Source organism: Cajanus cajan, chromosome 11 (assembly GCF_000230855.2).
Source record: "Cajanus cajan strain Asha chromosome 11, NIPB_CcT2T_4, whole genome shotgun sequence".
NCBI lineage: Eukaryota > Viridiplantae > Streptophyta > Magnoliopsida > Fabales > Fabaceae > Cajanus > Cajanus cajan.
This window is the reverse complement of record NC_138527.1, coordinates 20,693,956-20,707,684: the sequence shown is the minus strand read 5'-3', so window position 1 is coordinate 20,707,684 and position 13,729 is coordinate 20,693,956. Positions and strand designations below refer to the sequence as shown.

General features: G+C 39.7%; 2 protein-coding genes across 2 annotated transcripts; both read right to left on the bottom strand.

Moving 5' to 3' along the window:
- Positions 1 to 883: 883 nt before the first annotated feature.
- LOC109793555 (uncharacterized) lies at positions 884 to 3,073 on the bottom strand. Its single transcript, XM_083067381.1, has 6 exons — positions 2,654 to 3,073; positions 2,316 to 2,566; positions 2,012 to 2,224; positions 1,656 to 1,757; positions 1,226 to 1,570; positions 884 to 973 (listed from the first exon to the last, which is right to left on the bottom strand). Exons 1-6 carry the CDS (start codon positions 2,937 to 2,939, stop codon positions 884 to 886), a joined length of 1,287 nt encoding a protein of 428 aa, XP_082923507.1. The 5' UTR covers positions 2,940 to 3,073.
- Positions 3,074 to 3,099: 26 nt separating this feature from the next.
- On the bottom strand, positions 3,100 to 5,884 carry LOC145953427 (uncharacterized). Its single transcript, XM_083067380.1, has 7 exons — positions 5,635 to 5,884; positions 5,159 to 5,398; positions 4,462 to 5,041; positions 4,064 to 4,375; positions 3,863 to 3,968; positions 3,676 to 3,779; positions 3,100 to 3,586 (listed from the first exon to the last, which is right to left on the bottom strand). The coding sequence occupies exons 1-7, from the start codon at positions 5,882 to 5,884 to the stop codon at positions 3,100 to 3,102; spliced, it is 2,079 nt and encodes a 692-aa protein (XP_082923506.1).
- Between the last annotated feature and the right edge of the window lie 7,845 nt (positions 5,885 to 13,729).

Genomic DNA, 13,729 nt, shown 5'->3' with positions numbered 1-13,729 from the left:
CGAGAAAATACACCTATCCAAGGGAAACAACCACTACAAAAAATTCGTCATTTTGCGGCAGTTTTTTTTTTCATTTTGCGGCGGTTTTCGCCCCCCTCAAAATAATTAATGGCATTTTACAAAAACGCTGCAGTTACGTTCGCCACTAGCATTATGCGGCGATTTTTACCAACCTCCGCTACCTTTTTCATTCTGCGGCTTTTTGTTTAGCAGGGGTTTTTGACCTCCTCAATTTGAATGATTTTTTTTAATTTCACAATATATTTTATTTTTTTTAATCTAAATTACATTTAACCTGTATACAAAATAATAAGGAGGTACTTATAACATAATCCAAATTCCATTGTTTAGTGGGGTTTTTGACCTCCTCAATCTGAATGATGTTTTATTTATTTCACAATATATTTTATTTTTTTAATCTAAATTATATTTAACCTGTATACAAAAAAATAAGGAGGTACTCATAACATAATCCAAATTCCATTGGATAATATTAAGTTTTTTATAAGAAAAAAAATTAATGGGAATACAAACTATCAATAGAAACCCATAATATAGACAACAAGATTCAAATAAAAAAGACAATAACAACATAAAAAATAATGGGAATCAAACATTTGATATCTGTGGCAACAAGATCACATTGAGTAGACAATTTAAATTCAAATTTTTGCTCCATCCATAATAGTAATGGACAATGGATTGATAGTAAGGAAAGTTACATAACTACAAAAGAGTAACAACAATCAAAGCTAATTCATAAGTCCAAGTTGACAGCAAATACAACACCACAATATATAACCAAAAGAAACTACGTTTTTACAACACTATAAATTCAAAAACCATGATAACCTAAAGCAGTCTACAATATAAGAAACTAGGTCTAAATATTAGACTGGCTATTCAAGTTGCTACCCCTAGATGATCCTCTAGCATCTAACGGCGATTCAGGTTCACTTCCAACGTCACTAGGCTGAAATAAGAAAAATAAATTAGTATCAGTACAATTTAGAGGTAAAGGAAGTGTAATTTGGTCCTAATATATAATTCCATAATTCAAGTGCAATCTCCAAGATCAAACTAATAAAAATCTTAAGAAATAAAATGAATAAAATTGTCACTTGTTGAAGCAACAAATAAGAGAAAGAAAAAACAAGTAACCTAAGCCTATGCAATCACATCCAATGTTACATTCAATCACCAAATAATAAGTCATAATACTTACCTGTGAATGAAAGAAACTAGCCAATTCATCAGGAATTTTTCCTTCCTTCATTATTGTATAGGCCTTAAGGGCATTCAATGTTCCTTGTAGTTGGGATTCCAAAAGATTGAACTTTTGTTTGCACTGGTTAGAACATGATGATGATGAAGCAATATTGGATGAAGAGAGGCTCAAATCACTAATTCGAAGTCTAGTATTACGGAATGTATTAGTAGGAGCTGCCCCCATACCCATGCATCTCACTCTCCTAGAGTGTTCTGGCCCAAACACTCTACCAACAACATCATTAGGAGAAATTTCAGATTCATCTGTAGTGCTTTGGGTCAGACCAACTTCAATTTGTTCCTTTAATATGCATGCAAATCAATAACAAAGTTAAGAATATTGAAATGTGAAATTTATGAAAACAACAAACAAAGGTTATACTTACCCCTATTGTCTTTGTTGCATCATTTACATAAGATCCATCCTTTCTCTTATGAGTTTCAATAAATAGTTTTCCATGACTAGGATTTTGACCAGTTTCCAAAAACTAATATGGGAAAAGAAAAGGTAAAAATGGGTATTTAATTTTGTAAAGTAGTAAAAAGTTTCAGCTTTAGTGTGATTACCATCTCATGCCTTCTTCTTGCATTGGACTTAGAACCACCTGTATGTGGAATTTTTTGCTTGCCTCAAATTTCTTTATTCCTTCTACAAAGCTCCTATGAACAATGTTAATCTCATGGTAAGGATCAAATATTTAGGGATATTAACAAAACACCAAGAAAAGTATCAAACTCTTACTAATGTCGATGGTTTCATACGATAATTAACAAAATGAGCCCATTGATCCTTATCTATACCTACTGGCACATTACTTATAATTTCATCTCTAGTCTTGGTAGGATCATTGAACTCATTCCATAAACTTTGCCTGAAGGCAGCCCACTTCTTTCCAATACTAAGCTTACAATATTGTATTGCAGTAGCTTCAATGGTCCTAAAACAATATTTTGGCTTAAAAATAAAATAGTCAGTTTTTATGTCATTTACATGTATCAGTAAAATAAGTAGCAATAAAAAGTAATATATGCATAATATTACATACCTTTAAGATTGTTAAATAACAATCATCAAAGTAACATTTAGGCATGCCTGTTTTCCCTGACCACCTTTCAAAATTGATTGGAAACAAGTTACAATCAGTTGCTAAGATTCCACAAAATCCAGCAAGTAGGCCTTGTGCTTGTCCAAATGCTTGGCCTTGGTCATCAAACTCCACAACGATGCGTTCCCCACTAGGTAAGTTATTAACTTCCCTAACCTTTATCTTAATCTTCTTTATAACTCCTTCTGAGTCTTTAACAAAAAACCAATTGACTTAATCACAAGAAAATAATTAAAAACAAAATATCAATCAATTACAAATATATGTAATGTATATACCTATGGCATCAACATTCCAATGTTGTGAAGACTCACGATCAGTACGTCTAGATGTTGGAGCTTGTTGTGGGAACTCTTCTTGTGGGGTTTCTTCTTGTGAAACCTCATTTGTTGGTGAGGAATCTATTGGTGGTGAAACATTTGATGGGACTTCAACAGATGGTGAAGGTTCTCTAAGATTTATTGTTGGTGAAGAATGTGCTTGAGCTTGTGTTACAGGATTAATATCTCGTTGTGGTTGAGGTGCTGACTTTAGTGGATTCTGAAAGCGTTTAACCTTTGGCATGGCTGCATGTTATATGATAAAAAAAAAAGATAAGAGGTAAGATATATAACAAATTTGTAAATGTAACTTAAACATGTTATAATAATGAAACAACATTTTCAATTATAAAATATGAAACCATTACCATTAAATAAAGCACCATATTAACCTTGCTTTTAATTCAAATGTGTGCTGCTAAGTTTGTAGCAATATTTGTCTCAATTATATCATCATCTAAGTGGTTTGTAGCCAATTGTAAAAATTCATCATTAAGGCCAAAAAATTGGTCAAGCTCTTTTTGTTGGTATGGCTCATTCTCATATATTTCATCTTTTACATCTTCTCCCATTACATATAAGTCTCTTGGCTTTAGATGTACAGCAACACTCCATCCTTCATTAACCACATCATCAACATAATACACCATTTGTGCTTGAGATGCTTCAATATAGGGTTCATGTTCTTCACGATCACCAACATGAATCAATCTATTAAAATTAACACAATTGAAATTCCAGTCATCCTTCTTATATCCTCTATGATGAGTAGCATTAGCCCATTTACATTTTAGAAGAATAACCTTGAATCGACCATAATAGTTAATCTCAATGATGTCTTCTAATTTCCCATAATATGGTAAGTCTGCTTGCCTTAAGTTTCTATCAACACTACTTGCAACACAAGATGTGTTAGAGGTTAAGAAAACTCCACTTGTGTTTTCAACCCTTCTTCCCGAGCTAAAGTTCGAAATTTGAACCCGTTGATATTGTAACCGGTAAATCTTCTTGCATTATCTAATGGGCCTCGTGCTAGAAACTTTATATCAGCAGACATTGTGTTTATTGAATCTGGATTCATAATCTAGAAAGAAAAGGAAGTAATAATGTTTTCGATTTGATAGTAAATATGAAAAGTAGAAAGAAAACTACTTATTTACTACGCACCCTTTTTTGAAACCAATCAACAAACTCCCTATTGACTCTTTTTTCTATATCTGTATTTGAAGGTCTTCTTCCCCTTGTACTCCTCTTTATGAATTGTCTAAATTCACTACATAAACAAATATGCTTATAATTAATGAGCATGGCTAGAATATTACAAATAATATAATGAAAATTAATTTAATGTTAACCTCATTTACTTACTCCACAAAGGGCATGACAATTGCATAATTTAAAAGCACATATCTATGAGCTTGTAATTTTTCCATTTGAGTTAAAGTGAACATTGAGGAAGCTCCTACTGGTTTACCCATTCGAGGGAAGATAGAGGACATTTCATGTGTCTCATTCTCATTTGGGTCATCACAAACACGTCTAGGCCTATTAAACCTTGTCTCTATATCTTCTATGTATCGTGAACAAAAAGCAAGAAACTCTTCAGCTAAGTAACCCTCAGCTATAGAACCTTCTGGTTGTGCCTTATTTCGTACAAAAGACTTTAAATGACCTAATTCCCTATAAAAAAAAGAATGGATAATATAATTAGGCTAAAGAAGTGGAACTTATTTGAAAAAATACCTCAAAAAGTATTTTTTGTTTACCTTTCCACAGGATACATATATCGATAATGCACAGGTCCTCCCAGCTTTGCTTCATCTATTAGATGGACAGTTAAATGAATCATAACTGTGAAGAATGATGGAGGGAATAACATTTCTAGGTGACAAAGTGTAACAACAATCCGATCTTGGAGCTTATCAAGGTCTGAAATGTTCAAGCATTTATCACAAAGAACTCTAAAACATGAGCAAAATTCCACCAAAACTACAGTCACATGGGTTGGCAATAAATTACGAATAGATAATGGCAACAATTGCTCTATAATAATATGGCAGTCATGACTTTTTAACCCAAAGATCTTTTTTTGCACATCATCAACACATCTTGAGATATTACTCGAGTACCCATCTGGTACTGTAACATTTTTCAGATTTGCAAGAAACAACTTTTTGGCTTCACCTGTCAGTGAATATAAAGCAAGGTGATATGATCCTTTATCATCTGGCCAAAGGTCAGGCTTTATGCCCATATCTTTTAGATCTTTTCGAGCATTAAGATTATCTTTTGATTTTGACTTATCGTGGAGCAAAGTATATATGATATTGTCACATACATTTTTTTCTATATGCATAAAATCTAGATTATGATGCAACAAGTTGGACTTTCAATACGGAAGTTCAAAGAATATACTCCTTTTATTCCATTGCTTAGTTGCTTGTCTAGGTCTTTTTACTCTACCATGTTGCATTGCTCCTCTCCCAAATGTAACATTAAGACTTTCCACTTGCCTTAAAAGGTCAACCCCTGATAATTTTAATGGTGGATTTCGTTCCTCTGTGCTTCCATCAAATCGAACACGATTCAATCTAAATCTATGATTTGTGCTCAAAAATCGACGATGACCCATAAAACACCATTTTTTACTGTGAGGAAGTCGACAAGGTTCTGCGTCAAAGTTACAAGTTGGGCAAGCCAAACCTATATGTGTATTCCAACCAGATAGAATACCTAACCCAGGAAAGTCACTAATTGTCCACATAAGAGCTACTCTCATTTTAAAAGTTTCATTTAATGATGAATCAAATGTTTCCACACCATTATCCCATAACTCAATTAACTCTTTAACCAAGGGTTGTAAGTAAAATCTATATTATTTCCAGGCATCTGTTTGCCTGGAATGATCATTGATAAAATGAAAGAAGTGTGTTTCATACATATCCAAGGAGGAAGATTATATGGAATCAAGAACACTAGCCAAATGCTATATGCAGAACTCATGGTTCCAAAAGGATTGAAACCATCACTAGCAAGGCCTAAGCGAACATTTCTAGGATCTAAAGAAAACTCAGGGTGTGTCAAATCAAATGTCTTCCATGCCTCGCCATCCCTTGGATGCCTTAACAACCCATCTTTGTTGCCCCCCAAAACATGCCATCTCATATGCTCAGCAGTCTTACAACACATTGTAGACCCCTAAAATTGTCCGGGTCGGAAATAAGACTCGAAGACTCTCAAAGATCGAAGGGAAGTCAGCCAGAAGGACTCCTAGAAGACCATAGGATGACTATCTGTAGGTTTAGAGGTCTTAGAGTAGCTAAAAATAAGGAAGTGGGAAGATTGGAGCTCAATACGGCCTCCTTGGAGTTCAGTACGGCCGTACTGCACATTTTGAACTACAATACGGCCGTACTGAAACCAATACGGCCGTATTGAAGTTTTTGAACTTCAATACGGCCGTACTGAATTCAATACGACCGTATTGAAGTTCAAAAACTCAATACGGGCCGTATTGACTCCAGAGGCCGTACTGCGCCTCATCCCTATATATAGGACGTCATTTGGACGTCATTCCACACTTTTTTGACACTTCCCACAGTGTTTTGACTCTCTCCTTGAGTGTTCTGGGGTTTTTGAGCAGTGTTCTGCCCTAGAAATCGCTCTAAGAGTCAATCCGACAAAGTTCTTGAGTCACGAGCCATTTGCTTGAGTCTCGAACCGAGTCGAAGGGAAATCCTTTGGATTTCCATAGTCAAAAATTATTTTTAGGAAGGAGCGAGCGAACTTGTAGAGGGAGGGAGCGCCAAAAAGCCTCCTAAACTTCATTGAAATATATAAAAGCACGCTTCAAAGGTTTCTTTCTTAAAATCCCTTCTTTTACTGCTTTCTGATTGTTGCATATTTAAAATTGTCATCATGTAGATATTTAATTTATAATCGCTTATAATAAATAGGGGTAATTTAGTAATTTTACATTGTTATTTATAAAATAATCCGTCATAGGGAACCCTAATGGGGCGTTGTGGGGTGCTAACACCTTCCCCGCACGTAACCGACTCCCTTACCCAACTCTGGTTGTAATGGCCAAGGTTGATTTATAAAAATCAATTGCCTTAAATCTTTTTCCAATGTTTTGAGTAAAACATTGGTGGCGACTCCAAGAACCCTACCTTTTGCGAAAACCACTAATCCATGGAGGGTCCCGCTTGGGGTTAACATGGATTGGTGAACCATTTTAATAAAATTGTTAGTTCGACAAGGTCTCAGTTTGAGAATAAGTCGTTCTAACAATCCACTTTTTTCAAATCTAAAAAGAGTCCAACCATCGTCGCGAATGCCAAGGTCCGTTTCGGCGGGTGGCGACAGATGGCGACTCCACTGGGGAAGTCTCGAGAGTCAGTCCCATTTAGTGATGGATTATTTTTAAATAATAGTTTAAAATTACTTCATTACCCCTTACTTGTATGATAACATGCTTTATCTATTTGGCTTTAATAATTGTTGTATGTTTAATTTTCCGCAATTGTTTGAAATACAAATTGCACACGAACCTTTGCACACAACAGTTCCCTCTATACCCGGGGGCATGAGTGGCAAGCCATAGGGAGTGGATGTTAGTACGGCCGGTTGTCGAATGGGTCTATAGGTGCCCGTAGACCGTTGTCGGAAAGCATCACTCAAGGTGATAACCATAAACTCGAGTCCGACAGTGCGTTGGAGCTTTCCATCGGCTTACGACGAGAGGAATTGGGTCCCTATAATGGGGGCACCTTGGGGGCCTCAGACTGGTGAGAACAGTTAGATCCACCTTGAATATGCACTTTTCTGCAGGATACCCCTACCTCGTGATTCGCTCGTGACTGTTCGTGGATGAGTGAATTGTTTGTGCATTGATTATGTGAAATTGTTTGAGCATACATTGCATTTCTTTAAACATACAACATCCCTTTTTAAAATAAGAATAAATAGAAATAAGAATCTTCCATTACATGGTGTTAACATCTACCTTCATCACATTCATATAGGTAGTTTCCCTTTTCACCCAAAAAAAAACAAAATACCCAAAGAAAAATATTATTTCTCCAAACCAAGCAAAATCATGCATCATCTTAGGAACATCCCAAAAACATGATAATGCTTAGTTGAATAAACACAATGCATGCATATTCAATGCCATCATCTCATATCATGCATTCTTATTGTAGATCATGGAGGGATCTAGGGGAATGCAAGGGCAGTTGAAGAAAGTGGACTTCTTATTGTATCGTGCCGAGAGGTTGGATCACCTCTGTTCCTTGATGCCACGAGAGGCTCGTGTGGAGTTCGAGAAATCTTATGGACGAATTCTCGATTTGATGAAGATTTGTGTGGATCCAGCTTTTCTGAGAACATTGGTCCATTTTTGGAGTCTCGATCTGCATTGCTTCGAGTTCCCCCAGTTTGACTTAGTTCCTACTCTCGAGGAGTATGAGCTCATGCTACGATGGCCCAAATCAGCCGGGGTCTATATCTTTCATGGCAATCATGTGGCTGTGGAGAGGGTCGCAACTCAAGTCAAACTGCCATCACGATTATCTGCCTTAGTGGGGAACGGCAGTATCAAGGGTTGGAAACTCGCGATGATTGAAGACCACCTTTCTTCCTTGGCTGGTGAGGGAGATTGGTTAGCTTTCAACAAGACTCTAGCATTAGCCGTGTTTGGGACGATCCTATTCCCCTTTCACGCTAACATAGTGGACCATGCTGCTATGGACGCTTTCTTCGCTTGGGACGTACACATGAAGAGTCCCGTGCTTGCCATTCTTGCCGACACCTTGCTTTCTGTCAACCTATCTCAGCAGAAGCAAGGGAAGACTATCCGATGCTGCACCTCCTTGTTGTATGTGTGGGGCATCACACACTTCTATGCCTCTAGTCACATGGGGGCCTTGCCCGATCCATTGAGGAGTTTTTCGAAGATCCCCGTACGCCGCCGCTATGCTTCCGAATGGAAGGAGGAGATGGAACAGTGGAGTATTGAGCACTTCATGTGGGTTTGTCCTTGGTTCCGTCCAAGTAATGTATTGACGAAATGCGGTAGTTATCCAAGCATACCATTGATGGGTCTCAGAGGTTGCATAGCTTATTCACCAAGATTGGTTATGAGGCAACTCATGAGGACTCAAATTGTTCCTACTAAAGAGGAGCTTGGAGGGTTGTGTTTCTCCTTTGATTCCGAGCATCAGAGGGATATGCACGCTGTCATTAGAGCGTGGGAGAAACCAATCTATGAGGGAGATCGAGAGCTTGGAAAGCCTCGGGTATCCGCCTCCACCGACTACGAGATATGGAGGAGCGAGAGAGGGGTGTCCCAACCATCCACCTCTTGCGCAACCACAACTAAAAGGAGGTTAATACAAGAACAAGTCGACGCCTTGACCAAGAAACTGGAAATCATGGGAGCTCAGATGAGAGTTCTTGAAGAGAAAAATGAAGAATCCAGTTTCATCATTGATGGTCTACAAAGGCAATGCAAGAAGAAAGATCACGAGATAGAGCGGCTCAAGGATGAATGTGCTAACCTCAATGAGGAGGCTACTCGGGCATCCAAAATGCCAAAGGTTGAACCGAGTAGTCAACTCCAAGAAGTCAACGCAAAGATAGCACGCCTTGAAGCCGAGCATGCAAGGCAGGCACAGTTGATCAAGGACATGCAAGACGATCTGCTCTTGACTCGATCCGACGCACAACAATGGCGGGAAGTTGCTCAACAACAAACCGCAAGCCTTTCCAACTTCCGCAAGAGGGAAAGGGAAGGACTAGCACAAATGGCTAGACTCCGAGAGGAGAAGGATCGAGCCGAAGACGAGCTCAATGAGCTGCAGGCCATGATCAACTATCACATTCAAAAAGCGAAGGACGCTCAGAAGATCAGTGATGATATGAGCCAAGCGGTCCATACGCAAGTTGAAGCAATGGCACGCCATGTAGAGGAAGCCGAAGACGAATGGAGAAGAAATATGAACCCGCCTGTGGGTTTTTACCGGCGTTTCTCATATTGTAAAAAATTGCTTCAAAGCATTGTATGATAAGTTGTACACTTTCTTTGATGAATAAAATCGAATTTTTGAGATTTATTGCCTCTGCATTTCATAGTCATTCATTTGCATATATCTCTCCCGGTAATTTAATAATAAACATTAATAAAAAGAAAGAATTAATCGATGCGTATGTTCAGAATGGATCGCACGCCATTGGTTATCAAGTGTAAGCCAACAACCACGCCAAGCGAGCACACGACAACTCCGTTGTTGGTAATCAAAACAAACAAAGGGGAAGGTCCGACATCGTTAAGGATCATTGCTCCAAGGCCTTTTCCCTACGAATCAAATAAGGCTGTGCCATGGATATACGACATCCATTCTTCTGCTGACAGCGATATTTCCAACATCGCTGGAGTTGGGGGCATGACTAGGAGTGGCAGGATCTACACTCCCGAGGATCTTCATAACAAAGCTCCCAAGAGTAAAGAAAAAGAAAAAGATAAAACCGAGGAAAAAGAATCCGAGGAGGAGACAGACGAGCTGTTAAAGTTTATCCGACAGAGCGAGTACTCCATCGTGGATCAACTTCATAAGACGCCAGCAAAGATTACGCTGTTGTCTTTGATCCTAAGCTCCGAACCGCATCGGCAAGCTCTGTTGAAAGTCTTGAACGAGGCATATGTATCGCATACTATCTCCCAAGACAAGTTTGAGGGGATCGTTAGTCACATCACGGCTAATGATCACCTCACTTTCACCGATGAAGAGATCCCCGCTGAGGGACCAAATCACAACAAGCCCTTGCACATCTCTGTAAAGTGCAAGGAATATCACATCGCAAAAGTCTTGGTGGATAATGGATCTTCCTTGAATGTGATGCCTAAAAGAACTCTTGATCAAGTGGCAATCAAGGGAGTCCAAATGCGCCCGAGCAACATGATTGTTCGAGCCTTCGATGGTTCTAAAAGAGAAGTGGTGGGAGAGATCAATCTTCCAATCCAAATTGGACCCACTATCTTTAATGTCGAATTCCAAGTGATGGACATTACTCCCGCATACAGCTGTCTCCTCGGCCGACCTTGGATTCATGATGCAAGAGCTGTTCCTTCTACGCTCCACCAGAAAGTCAAGTTCATAGTGGGTGACAAGCTGGTGACTGTACAAGCTGAAGATGACATACTCATCAGCAAGCCATCCGCCATACCTTACGTGGATGCAGCAGAGGAAGCTCTAGAGACCGCCTTCCAAGCATTGGAAATCGCCAATGTCGAAACGTTTCCCCGAGAAATGAAGAAGGTAGCCTACATGCTTACCAAGAACGGATACTTGCCCGGACAAGGACTTGGCAAGGACTCCCAAGGGACTCCAGAGCTACCCATTATCAAAGATAATCCGGGAAAACAAGGGTTAGGATATGACCCTAATAAAGATCAAAGAACGAAGAGGAACAAAGATCCTTCTCGACGTTCTTTAAGCCAGATCTTTAGGAAGGCCGGTTCACAAGCGTCAAGGCCGGTCGTCGTCATCAAGTGCTCTTTTCCTTCCGATAGGGATGTATAGGCCTGATGACTATTAGAGATTACTCCTCGGGGATAGCCCGACCCCCGAGCCTCGATAGGGCACATGTTTCCATTATGATTATAATAAAATCATTCTTTATTCATTTCTTATTGCTTCTTTTCTCGCTTACAATAAACTTCTAGGCCGCATTATTTAACCCTGTTTGAATAAGCATAAATGAGGTTAAAATTGTCTTAATAATAATAAACCCGCATCATTTTTATGTGGAAGTGTGCGACAACTTAGAGCACCTTTCCTTGGCCTCGACAAATGGCATCATGGATAAAAAAGGAAATCCTAAAAACAAAAAGCTCAGCAGGAAACCCAAAAGAGGGACTGCGCAAAAATAAGAGCAGAGAACCCGTTAGAGATCCCACAAAAGGGTGACCTAGGCAAAAATTAGGGTTGCAAAATAAACAAAAACAAAAGTCCGCTAAAACGCCACCAAGGGGTGTTTTAGGAAAAAATAAGGACAATCAAAAGAAATCCATGATGGTACCGTGAGCTGAATTCAAAAAGAAAAGTTCAAGGAAAGCTATCTAAGTTGACAGATCACAACGTCAATAACAAGATTTGATTAACTTCATAAATGCTTAAACAAACAAGCCTAAACACATAAGCCTACCTTGGCCAGCCATTCTTACAAAAACCATTTTTCAAAATAAAAATAAATCCCCTCTAAAACACAAACTTTCGAAAAACTATATCTTTCCTTTCTTTTCTCTCTTGTCCCAAACGATTTTAGGATAATCTAGTGGAAACATGGAGATATAGTGGTCAATAGGAGGGTTGACATATCTTCTAAAGGAAGGGAAGGATTACTTGGTTGATGACACAAAATCACGATATAATACACATCATTCCTCGGTTATAGAAGTCGGCGGCGCACAGTCCGTTTTGAGGAATGGCAGAATCCAAACAAAAGACGCATCGGTTAATTCTTTTGAAAGATAAATCAAATAGAATTAGGTGCATCATACATCACATACATGCATACAGATGATAGGTGTACTGGAAGATCACTTATTCTCTGTTTATCTAAAAAAAAAAAAAAAAAAAGAAAAAAAAAAAATACATATATATATATATATATATATATATATATATATATATATATTCAATACGGCCCGTATTCCTTTCAATACGGGCGTATTGAAGCTAGGGTTAAGGCAACCCTTCAGCTTCAATACGGGCGTATTGAGCCCAAAACGCCCGTATTGACCTTAACGGTCACACCAATACGGGCGTATTGAGTTCAATACGACCCGTATTGGTTCCCAAATTTGCACAAAAACGGCCATGTCAGTACGGCCGTATTGAATTCAATACGGGCCGTACTGACGTGAGATCTTCTATAAATAGCCATTTCCCTTTCTCATTTCTGCACAGCATTCTTCACTCCTTTGCATATCTTCTTTGTGAGTGAGTCCAAGGTCTTCCAAAGTTCAGAGAAATGGCCGAGTCGTCTAGAAAGAGGCAAAGGGTCCCCGCCCAACGAGAAATGACTGCGAAGCATCTAGAGAGGCTAGAGCTTTTTGAATCGTTTGTCTTCAAGCCATCAAGGGTGCTCGACGTGAACATCCTCCAAGCGATGGAGTGGGAAGACGAGGTCCTAGGCTATATCAACGCCATAGGATGGGGGTTCCTCCTTAGCCCTCATTCCAAGATCTTCCCGACAGCGACAAAGGAGTTCTTGGCTACCGTCGGCGTCACACAGTCGACAAACAACTTCGGAGAGACAGTCTACTCGGTAGACTTTTGGATGATCGGGGGGTACCGTTCTTTGTCATTGGACGAGTTCAACGTCCAAGCCGGCTTTTTCACACGAGCTGCTCAACTGGAGTATAGGGATGCCATTTGCGAGTATCCGGATGGTCTGACCCAAAATGAGATATGGAGAGAGATCACAGGTCAGACGGACTACCACGCCGGAGTGAAGGGTACTCGGCTCCCTACCGCACTCCGAATCTGCCACAAGCTAATCACAGGCTCCATTCATGCAAGGCAGAAGAGCCCAGAGTCGGTGACACGGCAGGACTTGCTGGCTCTATATTGCATGGTCACTAGTCAGAAGGCCAACCCCGGATTCTTCTTCCTTGAGCACATAAAGAATCTGGGGGCAAGAGAGGGAAGCGAAGCCCGGCGAGGATACATTCTGGTTTCCACGCTCCTCTCGACACTCGCCGAGGCTTGGGGATGTCCCGACGGCATAGATGCGGCGGATTTGGCGCCTAAACCCATTGGTGCTCCCACCTTACTCAACATGAAGATGATTGTCAAGGTAGGGAGGCAATACGTGCGGGCCACCGACGACTTCAGCGAGCTCTTCGCAGATATTGAGCTCCCGGGTGACGAAGACCCGCAGCCAGAGGCCGGCACCTCGCAGCAGGATAGGGCCTACTTCGATGCCCGCTTCGACGCCTTACAGCGGAGCATCGATAGTCGATTC

Bases quoted from the DNA above. Each gene is read 5' to 3' on its own strand.
- LOC109793555 (XM_083067381.1), bottom strand. From the start codon at position 2,939: ATGCCAAAGGTTAAACGCTTTCAGAATCCACTAAAGTCAGCACCTCAA. The intron at 2,567-2,653 runs GTATATACATTA...TTTTTGTTAAAG, and splicing joins TTGGAATGTTGATGCCATAG to ACTCAGAAGGAGTTATAAAG. The intron at 974-1,225 runs GTAAGTATTATG...TTCTTATTTCAG, and splicing joins CTAGTTTCTTTCATTCACAG to CCTAGTGACGTTGGAAGTGA.
- LOC145953427 (XM_083067380.1), bottom strand. From the start codon at position 5,884: ATGTGTTGTAAGACTGCTGAGCATATGAGATGGCATGTTTTGGGGGGC. The intron at 5,042-5,158 runs GTAGAGTAAAAA...TTATGCATATAG, and splicing joins GAGAGGAGCAATGCAACATG to AAAAAAATGTATGTGACAAT. The intron at 3,969-4,063 runs GTAAGTAAATGA...TTGTTTATGTAG, and splicing joins ATTGTCATGCCCTTTGTGGA to TGAATTTAGACAATTCATAA.